This window comes from Pteropus alecto, unplaced genomic scaffold (genome assembly GCF_000325575.1).
Source record: "Pteropus alecto unplaced genomic scaffold, ASM32557v1 scaffold125, whole genome shotgun sequence".
Lineage (NCBI taxonomy): Eukaryota > Metazoa > Chordata > Mammalia > Chiroptera > Pteropodidae > Pteropus > Pteropus alecto.
In genome coordinates, this window is record NW_006436888.1 from 7,056,229 (window position 1) to 7,078,150 (window position 21,922).

The 21,922-nt window shown below is 40.7% G+C and overlaps 1 protein-coding gene across 3 annotated transcripts in view; it reads left to right on the forward strand.

Annotated features, from left to right (window-relative positions):
- Positions 1–21,922, forward strand: part of RERE (arginine-glutamic acid dipeptide repeats) — a 367,252-nt gene that overhangs the window by 268,106 nt on the left and 77,224 nt on the right. For all 3 annotated transcript variants that reach the window (XM_015591356.2, XM_015591355.2, XM_015591354.2), the window contains one exon: positions 12,367–12,465. In XM_015591356.2, coding sequence (XP_015446842.1) covers positions 12,367–12,465 — 99 coding nt within the window. The remainder of the gene's footprint in view (positions 1–12,366; positions 12,466–21,922) is intronic.

The following is a 21,922-nucleotide window of genomic DNA, read 5'->3' on the forward strand; positions in this document are numbered from 1 at the left end:
CGAATATTATTGATTTCTAATTTAGTTCTGCTGTGGTCAGAGAGTACCCGGTAAGATTTCAGTCTTTTGAAATCTATTGACACTTATTTCTTGGCTCAGCATGTGATTTATCTTAGTGAATGTTCCATGTGCACTTGTAATGAACTTATATTCTGCAGTTATTAGGTATACTGTTCTATAATTGTCATTTTCTTTAATATGATTCATAGTACTCAGATTGTGTCCTACTAACTTTTGTCTAGTTGTATCATCAGTTACTTCAACTATGATCATGGATTTGGTTATTTTTTCTTTATGGTTCTGTTAGTTTTTGCTTCATATGTTTGAATGTTGTATCACTAGGAGCATGAACATGTATAATATATCTTTCTCCATGTATTTGATCCTTTTACCTTTTTGGTGACCATCTTTGTGTCCAGTAATACTCTGTCTTAAACTCAGTTTTGTCTGATAGTAATACATAGCTTTCTTATGCTTGCTGTCTGTGTGCTATATAGCTTCTTTCAGCTTCTTTCTTAGCATTTTGCTTTTTCTTTTTAAGTATATCTCTCGTGTACTTTAGTTCTTTCATTGTTTCTTGCTTTTTTATCCTGTCTGGCAAGCTCAACCTTTTGTTCGGAGTGTCTAGTCCATTTTAATTTAATGCAGATGTTTCTCAGGTTATATAAAACTTGAGGAACATGTATGCATTCTTTTTTGTTTTATTTTATCAATTTCAAGTATACAGTACAAAATACCAGAGAACTATAACAAATAATCCTAAAATTTACATGTATATATTCTTAATAGCAGAGCCCTCATTGGAGAACATGGAAGTGGTTAATATGAAAATATCTTATTTTCATGGCCACGTGACTTATTACTTTTGGTCTAGTGGCGAACTTATAGAATAGTTAGGTACACAGTTGTTCTTCGTTCATTTGTATTAAAATGTATTCATCTTTTTACTTACGTAGAAACAGTTTTGTACTGATGTAGAGGAAGAAGATGTAATAAATGTGTTGGTCTCTTGCTGAAAGACGAGGGTGTTCTTAGTGACAAGGGTGTACGTCTTAATGTATGTCAGCAAAGATATGTTTTATTATATTTTACTATTGTAAATTGTAAACACCTATAAACAAAATCGTTTTATTGATAATTTTATGTTATGTTAAATAATATTATGTTAAAATATGACAAAGCAATGCTGCTCCCTCTGGAAGGTCCTAGAAATGTTTCCATATATACTATTCTAGTACGTGTCTTTGTATGCAGTTTTATTAGGCTCCTATGGACACTTAGCTGTATGAGACATAGATGGCCTGTATTGTGCTAATGAGATTAATTCAGCCATCTTTAAATGCTTGCGTTTATTTGGCCTTTTGCAAAATAGACCTTTCTTTTTATGCTTAGAAACTACAGCAGAGCCCTATAGTTTGAGACTAAGGTTTTCTAGAAAATACCGTGCTAACTTATTTTTATTAAATTGATATTGGATTTTATTCTTTGTGCTCAGGTATCTTTCCCATTTCCTGATACAATTCAAATTATTTTGACTTCTTTTTCTCAGAAACTTAGTAGCAGTTTCATGTTTACCTTCTCTCAATAACATTGAATATATACTCACTTATATATGAGTAAAATTTATAATTATGCAGCAAAGATTTCACCTCTGCTTGGACAGCTTTATTTTCTGAAATATGGATTGCTGGTAGACATTTGGATTAAGCTTTTTGCATATTCAGGAGAGTATGTGTTTGTTTCCTTATTTATTTATGCATATCCACATCTCCTTCAACAAAAGATTCAAGGCTTCCAATAGCTTCATGGTTAGTTTTTTATCTCTGATCTAGAAATATCACTGTTTGTTAACCATTGAATATTAATCATCTTTGCTGAGCCATAGTTCAATGCCTGGTATATGGTAGAGAGGCACTAAATAATCATTGAATGATTGAATGAATGAATAAATCAGGTTCAAGTCCAAATCACATTTGATCACCCAGAACTTGGTGGTGTAAAGTTGCCACAGCAGAGTATACAGATAAGCCTACACTAAGGATAAATTTCCATCTTATTCCCTTTTATTCTAAAAAATTGTCTGTGGCATTTCTATTGGAGATTTTCTATTTGTTAATCATAAACGGACTTTACTAAAGCATCTGGCCCTGGATTAGCTTTGCAGTGTTTAAGACTTTAATGAACGTCAAGTAATTCCCAGCCTCTGTGTAAGGCGTTGCCAGGAGGCCCTGGTATTACAGTTTGTCTAAAGCCTGTGATCAGGAGTCTCCGACATTCATTCCGCACCGCACCCCTGACTTACATTCTTCTTCCCTTCAGATTAGTCACGATTCACTGGTTGTAGGATGATGGGTTTTTTTCTCTCAAGGTTTTGATTTGTTGTTGAAAAGAGTAATGGGAAAAGTCGATATGCTATATGATTTCTTTTCATGGAAATTCAGTAAATTTCAGAAGAGTACCTTATATAAATCAGTCTTGACAAACATCTTGTTTTATTTATGTTATAACAGGATATTGGATGGAGTCTGCTGCATGTTATATGGTCATTATAGCATAAGTGAGGATGCCGGAAGAGACCACACAGTTGAGGTTTCCTGATATAATCAAGACAGTATCTGATTAGCAGCATAATAATATATAACTTTGAGTTTTTATTTATTGTACTTTGACCAATCAGAAACATTTTCAATTTTTGTTTTGAAAATTGTTGTTTTTAGAAATTTACCAACATGGCTCCCTTTGGGCTGAGAACTTCATGAATTGACTTCTGTTCAGAAGTCCCAGACAACAACACTTTTAACATAGAATACATGGTATATTCTTTTTTGTCTCATTTGGATGAAGAAGACTTTTTGAACTTAATGCTTTAATATTTTGTTCCTTTTTTAGATGATCTGTTGAACTTTATGTTGCACTCTGTTCTTTCCCCTAAACATGACAATTTCTAAAGGGTAGGTGGGCAGGTAAAAGGCCACTTATATTAACAGCTTCTAGGTGATGGCACTTTCATTACTTATTTGCAGCAGAGATTCCATTTTTGATCATTTTCACGGAAATGTCTTTTCTCTAAGTTCTTATTCGTCACGCTATCGATGCAGCTCTTCTCAGCTGTGACCCCCGCTTTGCTTTCCCGGGTGAACCACCTCAGGTTGCTCTTTTTTATATAATAGCTTTACTGATATATAATTCACGTACTTTATATTTCACCCCTTTCAGGTGTAGAATTTAATGGCTTTTAGTGTATTCACAGATTTGTGTAAATAGCACCACGATCAATTTTAGAATATTTTCATCAGCCCCCCCAAAAATCTGTACTCATTAGTCACTTCCCATCCCCCACCTGCAGGCAACCACCTGGTTCACCTTCCATCTGAATAGGCTTTTGCCTATTCTGAACATTTCGTATGACTGGAATTATACAACAGTGGTCTTTTGTGACTGGCTTCTTTAACTGAGGGTAATATTTTTAAGTTTCACCCATGGCATAGTATGAGCCATTTTTATGTATAACCTTTATTTCTCCTTTGAGCTTTGTCTGGTGTATCTTTTAAAATGTAGCACCTACAATAAAGTAACATTCCCCAGATCTGATCAGCACAAAGAGGCAAGGAGTTATCTCAGTTTTCCTAAAAGCTCATCTTCTTAATGTAGGTATAAGCTTTTATGAATGTGTGCTCATCACATTCTTTTTTTTTCTTGTGCTTTGGTCTTCATTTTCCTTTTTATATTTACCTTTGCTAAGCCATTTTGGCCCCACCGTCAGCTTTTTGACTGAATTTTGAACCAGGCATAAGACCTAAAATTTATCACAGTTATTTTCATTGGTCAGCTGCCCGATGTCACTAACAGCAGTATTAATAACAATAAACATTGAATTTATTCATCTTAGTGCTTATATGTTAGGCAAAAGCTTCAGCGCTTTTTATGAATGAATTCATGTAATCTTCATAATAGTTTTATGAGGTAGGGTTACCACCAACAGGTTAATGAGCACGGCTGTCTTATATTTATACACATAATAATTTAAACTTGAGGACAGGATAGTCCTGTAGTTACTGTACTCCTTGCCATCTCCTTTCTTGAGAATTAGGATAGATTTTGAACATTTCCAGTCAGTAGGCCATTGTTTTGTTTTCCATATTTGTTGACATATTGTTAGGATTTTGACAGATTCAGTCTCTGTGGCTTGAAATAATTTTATCAGTATCCCATCCACCCCTAGCGATTTATTTCTTCCCAGTACTTTCAGGGCTGCTTTCACTTGCCTTCCTAGAATTTATAGGTTCTTCCTCACAGGATTCTTCTTCAAAGATATCTGTCATCCTTTCGTCTCTTTCATACAGGTTTTTCAGTCTGTTTCCACCTTCTGTTTATTTTTTCCTGGTCAGATGATGTGCTTTCATGTTTGTCGTTCAGCATTTCTAGTCTAGGTTGAATTTCTCTTTTATTTCTTGAATCTTCTGGTAGAGATCTCTTAATTTTCCTTTTTTTGTTATTCTCTTCTATTTCCTTACATTGACTATTGTAATAGTTTTCTCTATGTGATAAGTTGTTAAAAACTGCATTCAGGATTTTGATGCTGTTATCGCCTTTGACTTTAGCCTCTCACCTGTCTTTAACAACTTTTGGTGTTTCTTCGGTCCTCCATCATGATTTTTCTTTTTCTTTTACTTTCATTGAGTATTATAGACAAGGTTAATCATACTATACTGATTGTTGATTTTCAAAACCTACTCTGTGAAATCATCTTGGTTTTTCAAGACAGAATAAATGTCACCCCAGTCAGTGTTCATTAGCACTTTGTGTTTTTTATGCATGCGCGCGCACGTGTGTATTTTCTCTGAGCTGCTGATTCTCTCCTCCTGCCTCTGCCCACCCTTATCCCCTAGTGAAGAAAAGACAGTGTGCTTGCTGTGTCATTGCAGCTGAAGTCTCTGAGCCACCTTTGCCACCAGATTGCCAGTCTTAAGCTGCTCTGGTACTGAACCTCAGCCTTCTTCCTAGAACGTGGCTTTCTGTTAGAATCCCTGTTCTGCTGTTACTTAGGGACATGGCCTTGAGCAAGGTACTGCACTTTTCAGTTTTGTTTCTTGGTTTTTAGTACTCTTGCCACAAAAGAGTGGTTTGAGGAATGATGAAATCACAATGACCTAACATACATCCGGTGCTCAGCAAACTTTGGTCCCCTCTCCTCTCTCCCTTGTGACTCCAGGGGCTCGGCTCGCATAATTCCTGAACACTGTTGTTTTCAGTGTTGGCTGGAGTGTTGGTTCAACAACTGTGTATTTCCTTCTGAAATATACCGGATCTTTCCTTTAACTCCAACTCTCAGCAGCCAGATTCCACGTCTTCAGTTTGCAGTGACAGTGGCCAAACAAAAATAAACATTATGCTCTTGATTTTAGTTCTAGTTTTAATGTATATTATGGATCATATTTTGAGCTTGGTACTAGGTTATTGGTGATGGAGTTGTGAATGAAAATATACTGACATCTGTGAATCAGGCATTATGAGAAAAAATTTTTAAGTTTTGTCTTGGAAAAATTTTCACAAGATCTTTCTCAGTTTATGTTAATGGTTGAAATAATTAAAACTGTATAGAGAATTTCAAGATCTTCTAAATCCCACCTTTTTTCCTAAGTTATTTTGGCAGTTTCTTGCAAATAAACAGTATATTTTGCAGAAGACTTTGAGATCTAGTGTTCTTAATGGACCGTATTATTTAATATTTAGTATGAACGCGTCTACCTCAGGCCTTCCCTCCAGTTATTGTAACGGCCATCATTGTAAAAGGATGCTTTGGTGTGGTAGAAATTGCCAAATGCGGTGCCATTTGATCTAAAAGGTCACAGTAAAAGAGACATTTAAATTAAGTTATAAATTACAATTGAAGAACAATATTTTGATGTGTGAGACCAGAGATGTCAGAGCAGGGAGATGTAATTCATGGGTTCATTATAGAACAGAGGTGCCTGACAGCTGAGCCATGCCAAAAGGAAAATTTATTTGCAACATCACACAGACAGAAAATGGCAGCTCGGATGAGAAGCCGGAGCAGAAACTTGAAACCTTGTGGTAATACGCAGTTTATGCTAATAAGACTGCCTGAGACCCAGAGATGTGTAATGATCGCTGTAATATAAATGAGGTGTTCGGACACGTGCACACTTTCAATCTTATTTAAATTAAGACCTCGTCCTTGCTCTATAAAATAACACACTTTATAACCAGGCATTAAGGTTGATCCTCTCACCTCTCTGTCCAGTATACAGATTTGCTGAAATTTCAGAATTGTTTAGGCAGGAGAGTTAAAGCTTGAAACAAGATTTTCATCATGGTTGCTTTGAGGAAGGATATAATTTAATGTTTATAGCAATCCATGAGAAGTTCAATCATGAGTTAATTAAACTGTAGGCAGTCATTAAGTATTATTTATTCTTTCGAGAAGCTTGCCAGTAAAGCACTTATATGTATTAAATTACAGAAAGTAATAAGCAGGGAATGATTTGTCAGGCAGAATGAGAGTAGCAGATTTAACGTGGGCAATTATGCAGAAATGTGTTTTTCTTTTTGTGGCATGATCCCTTCTTTCTGCTAAGCACAGAGAGGTCAGAGGCCGCGACGAGACAGTGGGGGAAATGTAGCTACCAGCACTGTGGGCACTTTCGAATGCTCTTAGGTAAGAGCCAGGTACCTAAAATATAACTCCCGATGGTGATACCACTGAACGGTTTATAGCCTTTTGACGTTTCAGAGTCTTTTGTCACATCGTGTCTCATTTAATGCTTTGCGTTGTCCTTTGACACAGCTGAAGGATGGTGGTGGTAGGTCCATTTGACAGATGAGAGCCTCAGCCCAGCTGGTCTGTGACAAAGCTGCTAATAAGAATCTGTCTCCTGCCTCAGATGCTGTGCTGCGTCCACTAGGCTACAGAAGGCATTGACTGGACGTTCATGGGGAAGGGGCCGCTGAGGCTCTGGGGTCATTGAGAGCTTTCTCTGCAGCTGGCTGAATGGGTCCAGTTACATAGGGCAGTGTCTTTGGCTCTGCGTGGTGCACTGTGGTGGTTGCGTTGTTCACTGTGGTGGTTGCGTTGTTACCATGGCACCAGAGCAGGAGTTTGTTACTCAGAAGCTGCTGCTGCTAGCACCAAAATCCCCTACCAGGTCCACTCTGCTGGTCCACTCATGGCCTCCTGGCTGGCACAGCGTCTGGCGAAAGGAGGTGCTCAGTAGCCCTGTGCCGAACGAATGGAAGGCAGCGAGACTGCAGGGGTGCGGCCTCTGCTGAGTCCGGGATGTCCCACTGGGTCTCATGGGCACCCGAAGACGCGGCAGAGCAGGGCTGGATACCTGAGGGTGGAAGACTTCCTGTTAGCTCATTCACAATGAGCAAACCAACACAAAGGGAAACACACAACCTGAGGATTCCATGGAGGGACCAGAGGGACCAGCCGACAGACTGCTGGAAAACAGCGAGACGGGGATAGTTCTGTGTGACAAAGTGACTTTTGAAAGGCTAGTGGATTGGTAAAGAATCTCCATTTTCTAGCAGATTCCTCAGATCTTTACTTGCGCTTTAGGGGAAGGTGGATTTTACTTGTGTAGAAGTGCAGCCTTGCAGTTCAGTCATGTGCAAGTGGCAGATTTTCAAGTCTGTGCTTCTCTGATCATTGGATTAAACACACACGCACGCACGCGTGCGCCCCTTTGATAATGTGGTTCAAAACAGTCATTTCTGCTGAATGACGTCTGCTTTAGTGGCTGGCAGGGTGATGAGGATAATGTTAAGAGCTAAATGTTTCTCCCACCAGTAGCCTGCGAAGATTGGAAGCTGATGGAGTCAAGATGCTATATCGTGGTCCCTGTTTTTTGCAATGATCTTTTCCCAGCGGCTCCAAAATGATACAAATCTCTATACACTACATTAACACTGCATTTCATCCCAGAATTTACCAGCCTGGCTTGGCTGCAGAATGGATAGACAGGTTTATTTATCTTTAATTGCTTTTCCAAGGCTGTAAAGTAAAGCTGTAAGGCATTTGAGGGTTCTTACCCCACCGCCACCCCACCTTCATTGCAGTTTCTTTGAACCATTTTCTCTAGGGAAATGGTGGAGAATCTTACCCGTGTTAAAGGGCCTCTTACCTGAGAAGTGTTGGGAGGCCTGGACTGAATTTCCTCCCTATCTAGATGTTTCGGTGTGGTCATGACAGTTGTTTAACATTTGAAACCCATATTTTTCAGAAGATGAAATTTTCTAATTCTTCAGAGCTAAATGTTATATTAGAGGGGAATCTTTTTAATGACAATTTTTAGAGATTTAGGATGGCCAGTATTTTGGTAAACTACCAACTCTAAGTTGCATGAGGAACACAATTGAAATATTTAGTTCAGCTCTTCCTCCAACATTATTTTGCCCCCAGTCTGAAAAAAGAAAATCTTTACATTCATGTAGAAAATAAATTCCTTTCAAGACAGTGCTTGCTTGCTCATGACACATCAAGCAAAGAAAGTAGAACCCAACTTTTTAGGACCCTGGAGTTTGGATGTGGCATTCAGATAGCTGTATTATTCGAGACCAGTGCTGTAAACTGATTCTCACAGGTTACAGACACCATTCTCAGCGGGACATTTCTGATGTCTGCTACCTCTGTCACTCACAACTGTGCTGTCCCTAGCACCTAGAATAGGGTCTAGCACTGTTTAGCACTCAGTAAATATTTGTGGAGGGAATGAAGGGTATCTTGCACTCCAGTAATTTCCCCAAAGTGCTCAAAAGATAGTCTTCATTCTTGCGAAGCTATGTGGGGTTGTAACACTTTAAGTATGTTAAAAAGATATCTTTAATAAAATGTAATTAAAGTATTTCTTTAAGGATTTTTTTTTTAAAGAATCAGACAAGATTCCTGGAAAGTGGAAGTAAATGTTTAGAACGTGAAGAAGAAGATGACTATTTAGAAAGCTTCTTTTTGGCTCCCTGGGAAGAGGGCACACTAGGACACCTTTCGTCCTAGCTTGTGTGAACGACAGTACAGTAACGTCCTTTGTTCAGTAAATATTTCGTTACTGTTGGTAAATAGTCCATACCTTTTACTTTTCAAATGTGTCTTCATGTAGAGATAGGAGAGGTAGATACTCTAAATATTTATTGAGTTTATATTATGGAAAGGTCAGGGACAGGAATATTTTAATAAGACAGACAGTAGATCGCGTCAAAGAGCGGGGTTATTTGTTATTTAGAGAACAGAGCAGCGGAAGGAAGCTCAGGTTACCACATAAATTGCAACAGCTTTATCAAGGGAAAGTGTGACCTGACGTGAAGATTTGTAAAGGAAGTGTGAGTGCTGGGTTTTGGGGGAAATGCCTCTTTCTCTAATAAGCACCTCACTAGAAACTCGACTGGGAGACCTGCAGGTTGTAGTCTGCCTCTAATACAACAAGTTCAGTAAGTTAGTCAAAACATTTCTTCTAGCTATCATGTGAACTCTCCTTGGTTCACCAAAAGGCAGGAATGTCATAGGGATTAATGATGTTTGATTGAACTTCAATCACTTGTTCACTTTTGGAATGGGCTTCATATTTTCATGAGTAATTTACTATTAGCCATAAGATTTAAATTTTTAAAATTTTTTCTGTGTACTGAGCCAGTTTTAATCAAATTTCATAAATTATTAACATGAGTAATTATGGGAAACATAAGTGGTTTTTGTTTATGGTTTAGCAGTTTTTTTCTGTGTCTGAAAAGTCTGCTCTCTAAATATAGAAACTTGATGAAAATTAAGTAGCGACTGCTTCCTTTATTTTTTTCTTTCCTTTTAAAAATAAATAGCTCACACATTTAGCATAGTAATTTGCCAGGTACAGTTCTAAGCAACTTACATGTATTTTCTAATGTCATCCTCACAATAGCCCTAAGAGCTAGATGTTAGTGTTATACCCATTTTTAAAGATGACAAAATTGAGGCCAAAGAGGATGAGTCGCTTGCTGAGATCACACACCGAGGTAAGCAGTAGAGCTAGCATTGCACCTACAGTCTGGCTCCAGAGGCCATTTTTTTTCATTTCCTCTCCTTGTAATTACCCCATGTACTATAATTACCTCTCGTAAAATGCTGTTAGTTCGCCATGAGCTTTTTATGAAGAATTTATAGTTTGATCGACTTGAATTGACTTCAGATTATCACTAAAATGTGTGCTTAAAAAAAAATTTAGATAGGCATGCAGTTTTTCCTTCAGTTCCAATCCATGTTGTTAAGCTCTCATTATAGATCCTCATTATATTGTAGAATTTGGCAAATATCTGCTTGTTCTAGATATTAGGCAAAGTAAGAAAATCCAACTTTATTTTTATCTTTTTATACTTTTGAAAGAAGGCTGGATCAGTTTTCAAGCATATTTAGTACAGTATAGTATAACATACTATTTCATTTTTAAAAGTCTAATAATGCTAACTGTCATTAAAAGACATGTTAATGTCTAGCATTTATATCATCATGTCCCCCCACCCCAACACACTGTACCACCACCAAAGCAGGATCCAGCATTGATCATTGTAGGTGCTTGGTTTTAAGGTAGTTGATATGTTGTAATTAACACATAGCTTTGACTTCCCTAGACACTCTGGATTTAAAATGAATTGGAGTCCTCTAAGCTGTACGAATACTTAGCAAATTTTAATTTGTAATTGTTTTGATGTATGAGCAATGAAAACAAGTATTTGTGATATCTCTTCTAATAGCAGTTGGTTAGAAGAGAGACTTGCTACGTATATTTCAAATATTTATTTCATCCAACAAATATTTATCACAGGCTTACTACACGCCCAGCCCTGATGGTACAGCCGTTGCTAGGAAGGCGGTCTGTCCGACCTTCTTATGACTCTTCTGTTGAAGATAGGAAACGTGGGGCTCTCTCCCCTTGTGCGTCTGCAGCTCTTTGCCTACGCCTGGCAGTAATTACTGCAGCTTCCTTGATCTTGTCATCTTGTATCTGTTGTATCCCCACAATATATTCCCACTAGTTTGTAAGTTTCCTAGAAATAAAAACTATGACTTAATAAGGTTTGTTCCTTATTTGTACCGAGTGTTCAGCAGATGCTGGTGAGTTGTTCAGACTAGGGGTTGACGCTCAGGTGAAAACATCAGAATGTCCACTCTGTGAGGGCAGCTCTGTCTGTTTTGTTTTCTGTTCTCTCCCGTATCCCTGGGGCCTGGTACAGGGCCTGGAACTTGCTAGGCACTCAGCGACGTGAGGCTGAATGGATTCAGATAAATGGAGATTTAGTTTTGGGTTGAGTGTACCTGGGAACACTAGTTGAGGGTATTTATATGTGCGTTTAACAGGTCTGTCTTCTGCTGCATCACCTTGTACTATGCACCATGTTAGGCACTGGAGACACAAGTCTTAGCCAAAACGGATTTTCGTGTCAGGGAAATAGACCTGTAAAGGAAAGGCAGATTTCTAGTGAGAATTTTGAGGGGCTAGCCATAGTTTAGGGAAGTAGATTGAGCAAGAGGATCTTTCTAGCTGCTACTTCTTTCCATTGTCTACAAGTTGAGACTCAGGAACAAGGAATGGGTAGGGTCACAGGAATCAAGGCAGGAGTGTCTACAAAACACAGTGAGGTCTGTGGGACCAGGCACTGACCAGAGTTGAAAAGGATATGGAGTGAAAAAAGTTCATTAGCTTTCCTGAGAGTGAATCTGGTCCTAGAAGGGAGATATAGACAAACTAGCATCTGCATTGTGTGTACTGAAAAGTTAATATACTGTTGCGAATTATTAGTTTCTTTAAAGAGCTCTTCTGTTTTAGGTACTTGAAATTTTTTTGGTGAAGTTACTACAGTTGAAAGACTTAAAGAAAAATGCTTAAGGGAAAGAACATAATCTAGTATATCGTCAGGCTCCTTCGAGGAAAATGGGACAAAAGTCGGGATCACATTGACAGGGGTTGAGTCTTGGCTCCATCGCCTACTAGCTTAGTGTGGGGAGCACCTTCATTTGACCTTTCTATGCCTTAGTTTCCTCATCTGTAAAATGGAATGACAGTAGTTCCTATCCCATTAGATTAAATGAGAGAATACCTTCCTCATAGGATTATGAAAGATATTGAGTGCATGGAACGTGCCAGGCCAGACGTTCTTAATCTTATTTCTATTATGGCCAAAATGTTCTCTGCCTTACCTGTCTCCCTCCCCCGGAACGGCTGGAACTGGGAGGGCGGTTGGATAGCAGGGTCGTGAGTCTGAACGCCCGTTCACCGATTCCCCTGTCAGAGGGAGGAACCGCAGGGCTTCCCTTCTACCGATTTGCGCCCAGTCCTGTCATTTGGTACAGTTAACTAACTAGAACTGCTGTTGTTTCAGCTCCACGAAAGCGGGTATGACGCTGGCAGAGCCCTGCAGCGCCTGGTGAAGAAGCCGGTGCCCAAGCTGATCGAAAAGTGCTGGACCGAGGACGAAGTGGTGAGCTCTGACGGGAGTGCGCCCTGTGCTCTAGGTCATCGGGCGTTTCCTTCTCAGTGTGTGACTGCCTGCCACTTGGGGGCAGAGGGCCTCATCGCAGAGACTCAGCCGTGTGTACAGACGGGCCGTGGCGTCCAGCAAGCACAGAAGGATCCTTTAAGCCTCGTAATCAAGAAAGGCTTGATTCTAGTAAGCTTAGGGTTCCGTAAGAGGCGGGAAAAGTTTTCCCAGGTTTCATGGAAAGAGAAGAAATTGGTAGTTACTCTTAAAAAAACTTAGTTTTGGTTGGTTGCTTCGTCTTTGGTGTTTGATACCTCTCTATTTTGAGACACACACTTGTTAAAACTAGCTGATACATAACCTAGAATAGGGCTGGTGACTTTTTTTTTATCTTGAGACCTGGCAGATCCCTGGCCTGCTGAAAGATATTAGTCAAAAACAGGAAGCATAGATTTGATTAAATAAATACAGCAGATCTCCCATATTCATTCTATTATTATGGCCCATTAAAGAAGGTGGGAAGGTCGAAATGTGCCCACAAATACAGATTTGCAAACTCACGGATTCCTGTCTCAGCAGAGTTCTCCCGAAGCTGCATCCCCATCTTGTGACTTTTGAAAGGTGTTTCTGGAAAAGACTTTGCAGGTGTCTTGTTCTTTGCAAATGCAGTCGTCAGTATGAGTGTTACTGCTTGGCATTTGCTCTTTAGGTGAGTGAAATCAGGGTGAAGGCTGGCACTGAAACACGTATTGATTGTTTAAGTTCCTCACCTACATTTTAAAATATGCTAAGAAACTTTAGACATTCTATGTGCTTTTGTGATCCCGTTTTTTCGGCAACATTTATTGAGTGCTTATTATGTGCCAGGAGCCATATCAAGAGGCACACAAGGTCCCTCCTGACAAGGCTTATGTTTTTAGAGGGCGATCACTTGTAGATCGGGGTATGTCGGTGGTGGCCCAGGTGCTGAGGAAACTGGAGTGGGGTGGGGTGGGCGGGGATGAACCGGGTGGGAGCGCTGTGCTGTCTTCTGTAAGGGGGCTCAGGAAAGGCCTGGTGAGTACCATTTGAGCAGAGACCTTAGTGAAATGAGATGAGCCTTTTGGATTTCAGGGAGAAGAGAGTTCTGGGCCCTAATGTGGAAGAAAGCATGCCCAGCGTGTGTTCGAGGTGGGGGAAGGGTCCCGCGGGGGGGCAGATGGATCGGGCGCAGCCTGTGGACCCGCGCTCAGCACCTTGCTACTCGCTCTGCATATTCCGAGCAGAGGCGTGACGCACTCTGCTTAGTGAAGAGCAGGCTCCGTGGGCTGTCGTGCGAGCTGGCAACTGGGGATTGAGTAGTGTGGCAGCAGTGGTGGTGATGAGTAGCGAGATTGTGCACGTACCTTGCAGGTCGAACAAGAGAATTTGTTCGTGGATGGCTCGATTTGCGGGTGGGCGAGGGTTGAGAGGAATGGAGGAAAACTAGGAGACAGCAGGGAGTGACCGGAATGGCCCGTGGAGGTTCGGTGATAAAGCACCCTTCAGACTCCACGTTTATCAGACTTAGGATGAAGTCGGGACTGCTGTTTTTAAATTAAAAATTTTTAAACTTTACATGGTTAGTAACGAGATGGAAACATTAAACATTTGTTATTGTTCAGACAGTGGCCAAAGTAAAAATGTTAAGCTCGCTTGTTTTGAAAAGTCATATCGATGTTGTTTTTCACCATAGACCTATTTATGTGAGGAGATAAGAGATTTGATTAATAAAAATTCTAAACTCTACAAAAAGCCTTCGTAGAAGAAAGGCTTAAAGAGTTGAAAGGGATGGAACGAGTGTGGGGTGCGATCACCAGCCGTCGGTCCCAGCCTGTGTGCCAACCCAACCCTAATGCTAACCCGGACCAGGGCGGGTGCTCCTCACCCTTGCTCTGCTTCGCTTCCCGAGCTTCTCCTCTCCTTCTCCATTTCCTCTTGGCCTCCCCTCTCCCCCACCTTTGTGTTCCACCTCCACCTCCACCATCCCGTCCCTCGGTTCACTCCTGCCTCCTCAGCTCCTTAGGAGCCATGACCCTCTTCCCCTTCCCTCATTTCTCCCTTGACCTTTCATTCCCACTGGAATTTGCCGACAGCACTTGCTTATACTGGGCATGATGCGGGCTCTGTCCCCACCACTGCTGCTTGGGGACTTTTATCAGATGGTGGCATGGAAAGGGGAGCCTCACATTGGAAAAAGCCGGCTTTATCTCGAAAACTTTAACAACTTCAAAGGGCTGCACATTCTTAGTGCAGGATAATGGTCCTTAACTGCTCTTGTTTCATCAGAAGTTTTGAGATGTTTTGGCGGTCATCCAGCCCTGCAGGGCCTTAGGCCACTCGTACCCTTATTTATAAGAAGTTCGGTTTCACTTTCTAAATCCTCACGAGTGAACAAGGAAGGGTGATTGAATAATTGATAGGCCAAAGGAATCTTATGATAAAGGCATCCAGATCAAATCTTTGAATAGTTTCATGTTGCAACAAGGCACGTAGACCAGCTCGACTCTTGACCTTAGCCTGGCTCTGGCTGTGAGAAAACATCTGCTCTGTTCATGTGGCCTCCTCCTGTTGGACTCACTAATTTTTCTCACCCAGGAGTCACAGGAATAAGCAAAACAAGTGTGTCCTAATTAAAATAAGCATGTGCGCCTTCCTCCGTTTTTTTCCCTCAGTTTTTTATGTACTTGGATGTTCTTGTTATTTTTAAACATTATTGTCCCCAGTACATCAGTTTGATCTGACTACAATGGCATCACTGTTTACCTTTGTGTTTATGCGAGTTGAGCATCGTGTGAAAGGGTTGGTGCAATGAGCACCTGGTGATCTGAACCCCCGTCTGGACTCTGAGCAGGCAGCCCACGTGCCTCCTGGCTCCGGGAGGTCCACTGGCCCCATATGGGCTCATCTCTCTTGCCATTCTGAGCCCCAGCCATCCTCAGAGGCTTGGTGCAGTGCTCGCCCACCCCACGGGGGCCGCCCCCTCTCAGAACTGTATCTCCTCTTGCATCATTCATTGGCACTTAATCTTTTGTTCCTCATGCTCGCTTTTTGTCATCCTCACCAGCTCTCTTCCTCACTATTTTTATTTCTGGGTTGATTGCCCTCCTGGTTTGTAATGTTACTAAGAGCAAGAATTTATTCATGGTGGGGTCACGTCTGGTAGAGAATAATGTCTCTACCTATGAGAGGCTTGAGGGATATTGATGACTCCCGATTATTTATAAAGATTCTTCACAGTCCTCAATCCAGCATTTTAAGTTATAATTTTCAATATTCGTTAGCATCAAAGTGAAAAATTTTTACGTGCATCCAAAACTGACCTTAAAAGTTTTACTTATGGAAGAAGTTCACAAATTATTAATAACAATATCACCAACCTCCTCTCTTCTTAGATCTTTCAGATAGTCACGGATTCTTGCCTCAGAATTACACAGTGGGAGGCCTTTCGTTTCACACTTTCTCTCAGTAATTCCTGTGACTTTGTGCGTGTAGACATACATAGTATTTCTTTTTGAAGTTGCTTTGGGGCCAAGATACTCTAAATCTTGTTGAACTAAGCCAGATTTGTCAGCTCCTAGGCCAGAAAGTGACAAATGAACTCTGCTTTAGTGGAGTGACTGAGAAACACCTTGGTAGCTAGTTCATGGCAAAGTCTTTCAGGCTGAATAAACCAGTCAGATCAGAGAGGCATTCTTAAAGAAATGCTAGGTCAGTTCATGAAGCTTATTAAATAACCACGGTGTGGGCTGGGGTGGAGCCAAAGTGAACGGTTGGCTGCTGCGTTTGAATTATATTGATGGTTAACCAGTTTCGCTTACATTATGCTAAAAATATTGTTCCTTTTCAGGAAGCCATCCAAATCAGTAGAACTTAAGAAGAGGAAGAGGAGGAAAATACGTATCAGAACTTTAAAAAAAAAAAAAAACCCGAAACCCTAGATTATTAGGTTTTCAATTAAACATGATGAACACATTTAAATATAACGCAACGGCCCCAGGCAGCACCGCACCTAATCGAAACGGATTAAGTCACCCATTCATGCTCAGATAGTTATTAATTCTGTTTATTTATGCATGCAGGCTGAAGGGAGCATTTGCTGCTGGCGTGGTATGGCATATCGCACTGGGATCCCCCTGCTGCTAGATGCTCTGCTCTTAATTAGCATTCAGCTGTTGATTACGGAAATACTGGGAATGCTAATTGAATTCTTTTTAAAATTCCGGGCCTGCTTTTTCCCGGTGGAGTTTGGCCTGACTTGCAAGGTTGTAAGATTGGGTGCTCCACTGAGCTATGCATTTCACCCTTTGCTTCCCATCCACTTGGCCGGTGTTTGTTTTGGAAATTATTTTCACATTGAATTAACTTTCAGCAAAAATCCAGGTGTTGCGTAAGAGAAAGGTTTTGTTGCTTACAGTATTCCTGCAGTGTTTTCATTTCGTCTTGGGTAACTAAATTTTATCTTGATGTATGTTTCTCTTTAAATATGTTATTCCAATTTTGGTGTAATATTGATACAAATAACAACCTAGATACAAATAGCCTCTGAAAATTTTACCCAAAGACAGTTGATCCATGGTGGTGATAAACCTTAATTGGCCATGTACATGGATTTTCAAATTCATAAATTTTAAAACCTCTCAACCATCCTTCTATTTAAAGCTCAGTTTATCATAAATATAAATGAAAGTCCTCCTTTCAAAATTGACATGGCATGGCATGGCAAACTAATTTTCTGAATACTTGTAATCCAGTGAACCTAGTGGCTGGTCGAGGAGTTAGTTACCTGGCGCAGTACACACAGCTATCTGCATGGTGTCTCTCCTCAGCAGTATCTTCAGGCACCTTTGTTATGCCCCTTTGGGGATGTCTGCTGGAGAAAATGTTTTCGTTGTTCACTCTTTTCAAGCCAGGCATCTTAATGTGCCAGAAGACAGAGCTGCTCGGTGGGGCAGAAATACAGTGAATTTTATTTACTGTTTGTGTGGCTGCTGTAGAAAATGGAATTCACAGCAAAACCAAAGTCACGGTCCTATACAGTAGGAGGTGAGAGCAGAGAGTGGGACAGTGACAAGGGGCAGGAGAGCCTCCCACAGCCGACAGGTTCTCTCACCTGGATTTTAAGCTGTCCAGAACCTTGGTCTTTAGTTTTAAATTCTGTGTCTTTAGTATAGGGGAAAGCTTAGTTGTATGATATTTATTTTAGGAATGGTCAGATTTCCAGAGTTGTTGAGCATTTTATAGTTATTCCAGAAATGTTGATGGTAGGAGAATCCTGTAGGTAATCTAATATGAATCCATTCGTTTTATACTTTCGTAAATTTTATGTGACTTTTCCCTACTGTTAGAACACCATTATAAAAACATTAAAGGGCAGTGGAAGCCTCACTATCATCTCAGTTTCCTGGTTTCATGCTCTTCAGGTCTTTGCTCATGTACATATCTGGTTTTATGTCATTGTAAACTTACGTAAGTTGAATCGTAACATGAAATTCTCACTGTCTAAAGATATCTTAGTCTGAAATTTTTTACAGTTCACCTGAGACCTGAAATATAGTCATGCCATATTTAGTGCAACACTAATAGGTATTTAGTAATTTTAAATTGAATCAAAGTAGATTTTCTCTCTACTGATTACCCTTTCCTAAATTTAAACTAAATCGGTACTGTTTCCTATGAACAATTTGATTCTTAGATATGAGAATAGGAGAAATAAGAGAAATATAAATGTTGACATAATACGTGTAAGTAATACACATATTATACTTACTCATGTTATATATTCTTAGGATTGTCCATGGTAAAAACTAGTCCTTAATATTACGAAAGAGAAATGTACATTCAGGTAAAATTTGCCTAATGTTTCAAGTATTAATGGAATTGAGCTGTTTTTCCTATAATTGGCTCCCATCAGCCTTGAATCAAACCCTTGTTTAAAGAAGTCACTAGTGTGGATAGAGTTTATTGTCAAGTCCTTTTGGAAATGAAACAGCAAATTAAAAATCAATTATATGTGCAGAAAAGTAGGTGTGAGGCAGTCAATTTCGTCAATTAGTTTGCAGAAAGATTGTAATGTGTAACAAGCTGTAAAGAGAAACGTATTTTAAAAATCCTTTCATAAATGATGTGCGCCAAGCATTAGAAGGGGGAGATATTTCAAAAATTTATTTCAGTATTTTGTGTCAGTAGAAGTGGTCTCTGGGTTAAATTTACAAATTTAGCTGTGACCTTACCTTCACGCACGTGGCCATATTGCTCTCTAAGCTTCCTCTTTATACTGTGGTCAAAGTTAGTGTACCTGTTTTTTTCTTTATAAGTAAGGCCATTCTTTAGGTTGCTTAATTCCTACCTTAATTTTAGGGGTTTTTTGTTTTGTTTTGTTTTGTTTTGTTTTGTTTTTAAGCCAGCACTAAATTGTGCACTCTTCAGGGCTCCACGTGTGTGCGCGCCTAGAGGAACGTGTGTGCTTCTGCACACGTATGTGTTCAGGCCGTGGGACAGTACAGCACAGAGACGAGACCTGGGAAGTAACCCCACGTTGCATACGTGCATATTCTAAATTATTCCTTGCTGCTCAGAGTAATCTTTTAAAATCAAAGAGTAATTTTTATAGGACATTTTTCATTTTTGCTTGAAGGGAGCATTGAGGAGAATCTTAAACTTGAAAGATTAATAAATACTGGAGCAGTGAGTTATTGAAACCATGTTTTCTATGTTATTTTCAAGGGCGTGTAAAAAAATGGAAATAGCATACACTTTCAGCCCCTCTCGATCATCTTTCTCTGTTCTTTTAAAAATTGAGAACAAGACACAAGGGGACCTGAGAGATTGCATTTGTTCTCCCATACACAGAGTGGTTATTTTATAAATGAAGAGGACAGAAAACTCTTTTCTTCTGCAGTTCCTTAGCAACAGAACTGGAATCAATTTTAATGTGTATGCGTGGAACACTCTGTATGGTGACGTTGGCTTCTTACATTTTCACCAGAGAAACATGTTATATTAGCCAGGTAACTGGACCTCAGGGTTGGGGAAAGGAAATAAGAGGTTAAAAGAAAAGGAACCCCACAGTGAAAGGAAGTAACTCACTTCAAGCTGTCTCCTCTCTCCCGGTGTGCCTGTGTCTTAAATCTAACGTCTCTCTTAGGGAGATGTAATAATGGCCTCCGTAGCCCCCACCTGCGACCTTCATATTTCCTAGTAGTGTTCTGTTCTTCTTCCCCCAACACCCTGAAAACTAAATGATACTTAAAACTGTTTCATTACTCCCTTTAAAATATTTTTCCAAGGTACATGGATAGAGATGAATTCCAGTGCATTTTCCGCATATGTAAAGCAGAGTGCTGAGGTGTTAGGAGACAGAATGTGTTGGGTAGTCCTAAATAAGAAAGACGGTCTCTGCAATTACCCAGCCTAGCGTTCAGGCCCGGGTCTGTCTCCCTGGCTCTGCACTTCTTGCGTTTGGTCTTGGGGCCTGGCAGATGGCAAGCCTGCCCATTCTCCATTGTCTTGATCCTGTGTGAACATGAAGATAGGATGACCCCTTTATGTTGTCTACAGGGTTACTTATTAAATTCAATTTAGATGACTGGTTCACGTTTATTTTATTCATTCCACAAATATTTGTAGCACCAACACTCTGCTGGTCACCATTTTATGTGCTGGCGCTACCTACAGCAGTGAACAAAACAGATGGAAATCCCTGTCCTCATGGAGCTGACGTAAAACCAGATCACTAAGTGACGTACCCAGCGTGTTAGCTAAGTGCTAACAAGTGTGAGGCCTGCCATGCTGGGCTGTGATGGCCTCTTGGTATGGGTGCTCCCATGCCAGGCCAAGAGGTCAGGGACTCAGTCTGATTCCTCCTGTGTCCCCAGAACGTAGTCCAGGACCTGGAGCAGGGGTGATGGTCAGAAAATACTGTTTGACTGAGTTGAATAGAACAGAAACCTAGTAGAGGCTGCTTTCTGCTCCAGATCCTCGAATCCCTCCAGTGGAGTCAGCCCACGTGGCTGAGCCCCTGCACTGCTGCATCGGGGGCGCTTTTCCAGCCGCTCGGGGCCAGTGTATGTTCTCACTCAAGCAGAATTAACTGGGCGCTTCCCCATTCTTTTCTTCTTAGTAGCTTCCCTTGGAAGGAGCAGCCAGCTTCTTCCAGTTGTCTATGGGTTTTTTTGCTAAACTCCAGTTTAAAAAGGGCTCATTTTTTGCCACCATCACTTAATACTTATTGACGTGTGTAGTTCAGGTGTTTTGCTATGAGAGAGTGAGTGATAGAGACAAGGAAGATGTCTCAGTGGATAGCCCGGGGTTAATCTGGCTCCTCTGACCAGACCCCTTCCCACTAGCCATCACTCTTTTGAAAGTGGAATGACCTGTTTGCTGCTGTCTTGGGCAGTCTTTTTCGTGACTACGACACGTAGTCACAGTTGCCTCCAGTTGCGTCCAAACCTCCGGTGTGCTCCCTCTACTTGGTGCCTTTGGAACGTGTCCTTTCAGAGGGCTCGATCCCATGTCATTAGTCCTGGCAATAAGAAACGGAAGAACCACCAAGCACATATGACAAGGAAGTAATACAGAGGTGGCAAGGAAAGTTGCAAGTTAAAAAAAGAACCAAAAAATAAGAGAATGGAACAGAATAACTTCAATTACACTGTATTGCCTAGGGGCTAAAAAAGTCTATTGACACCATATTTAATAAAGTAGGAGTCTAGAGGCCGCTTTTTTTTTTTTTTTTTTTAATGCATACCCTGTCATTCTGGATCATTATATTAAATGTTCAGAAATTATGACTCCGGGGACACTAGGAAGCGCTCTGTTCTGAAAGTAGGAGAATGCCCTGGGACAGGCCGAGTCCCTGCAGCTTTGTCATCATCGCCCAGTGTCCTGAGGGCACAGAGTACGCTTCTGAAATGCGAGGCACTTGAGGTCAGGACGGAGAGGACATAAGTCATGCTCTTCTCTCTCCCACCTGGAAGACGCCATGTGGGGCTGGGTGAAGTGGGCTTGGGGTGGGGCACCAGCAGGAAGAGGCCTGCTGGCTGTGGAGAGGGTGCTGACCTCAGAGCCAGAAGGCCTGTTGACAGTCCTCAGACTGGTAGCCACCTTTGGGACCTCAAGGAACTCAGGTGCCTCCTTGGGTCTTAGTTTTCTTATTTAAGAAATGCTAAGAAAGGGAGAAGGAGTGGGGAATGGATGAACTCGCTGTGTGACAGGAAACCTGCGTCTCACACCAGTCTCGGCCCGCTGCCCACCCCGCACCCTGTTACTTCTCAGGTAAAAAATTGGGCGGATGTTTTATCTAAAGCAAATGGAATCACCTCTGTTTAAGAAATTTGAAAACGCGTATGGACGCACATTCACGTGTTCTTTATTACTAAGAGTTCTTGGTTTCCCCTTGCAGCTGCTTTGTAAGTTTTGATTATAAATTTATTTTTCT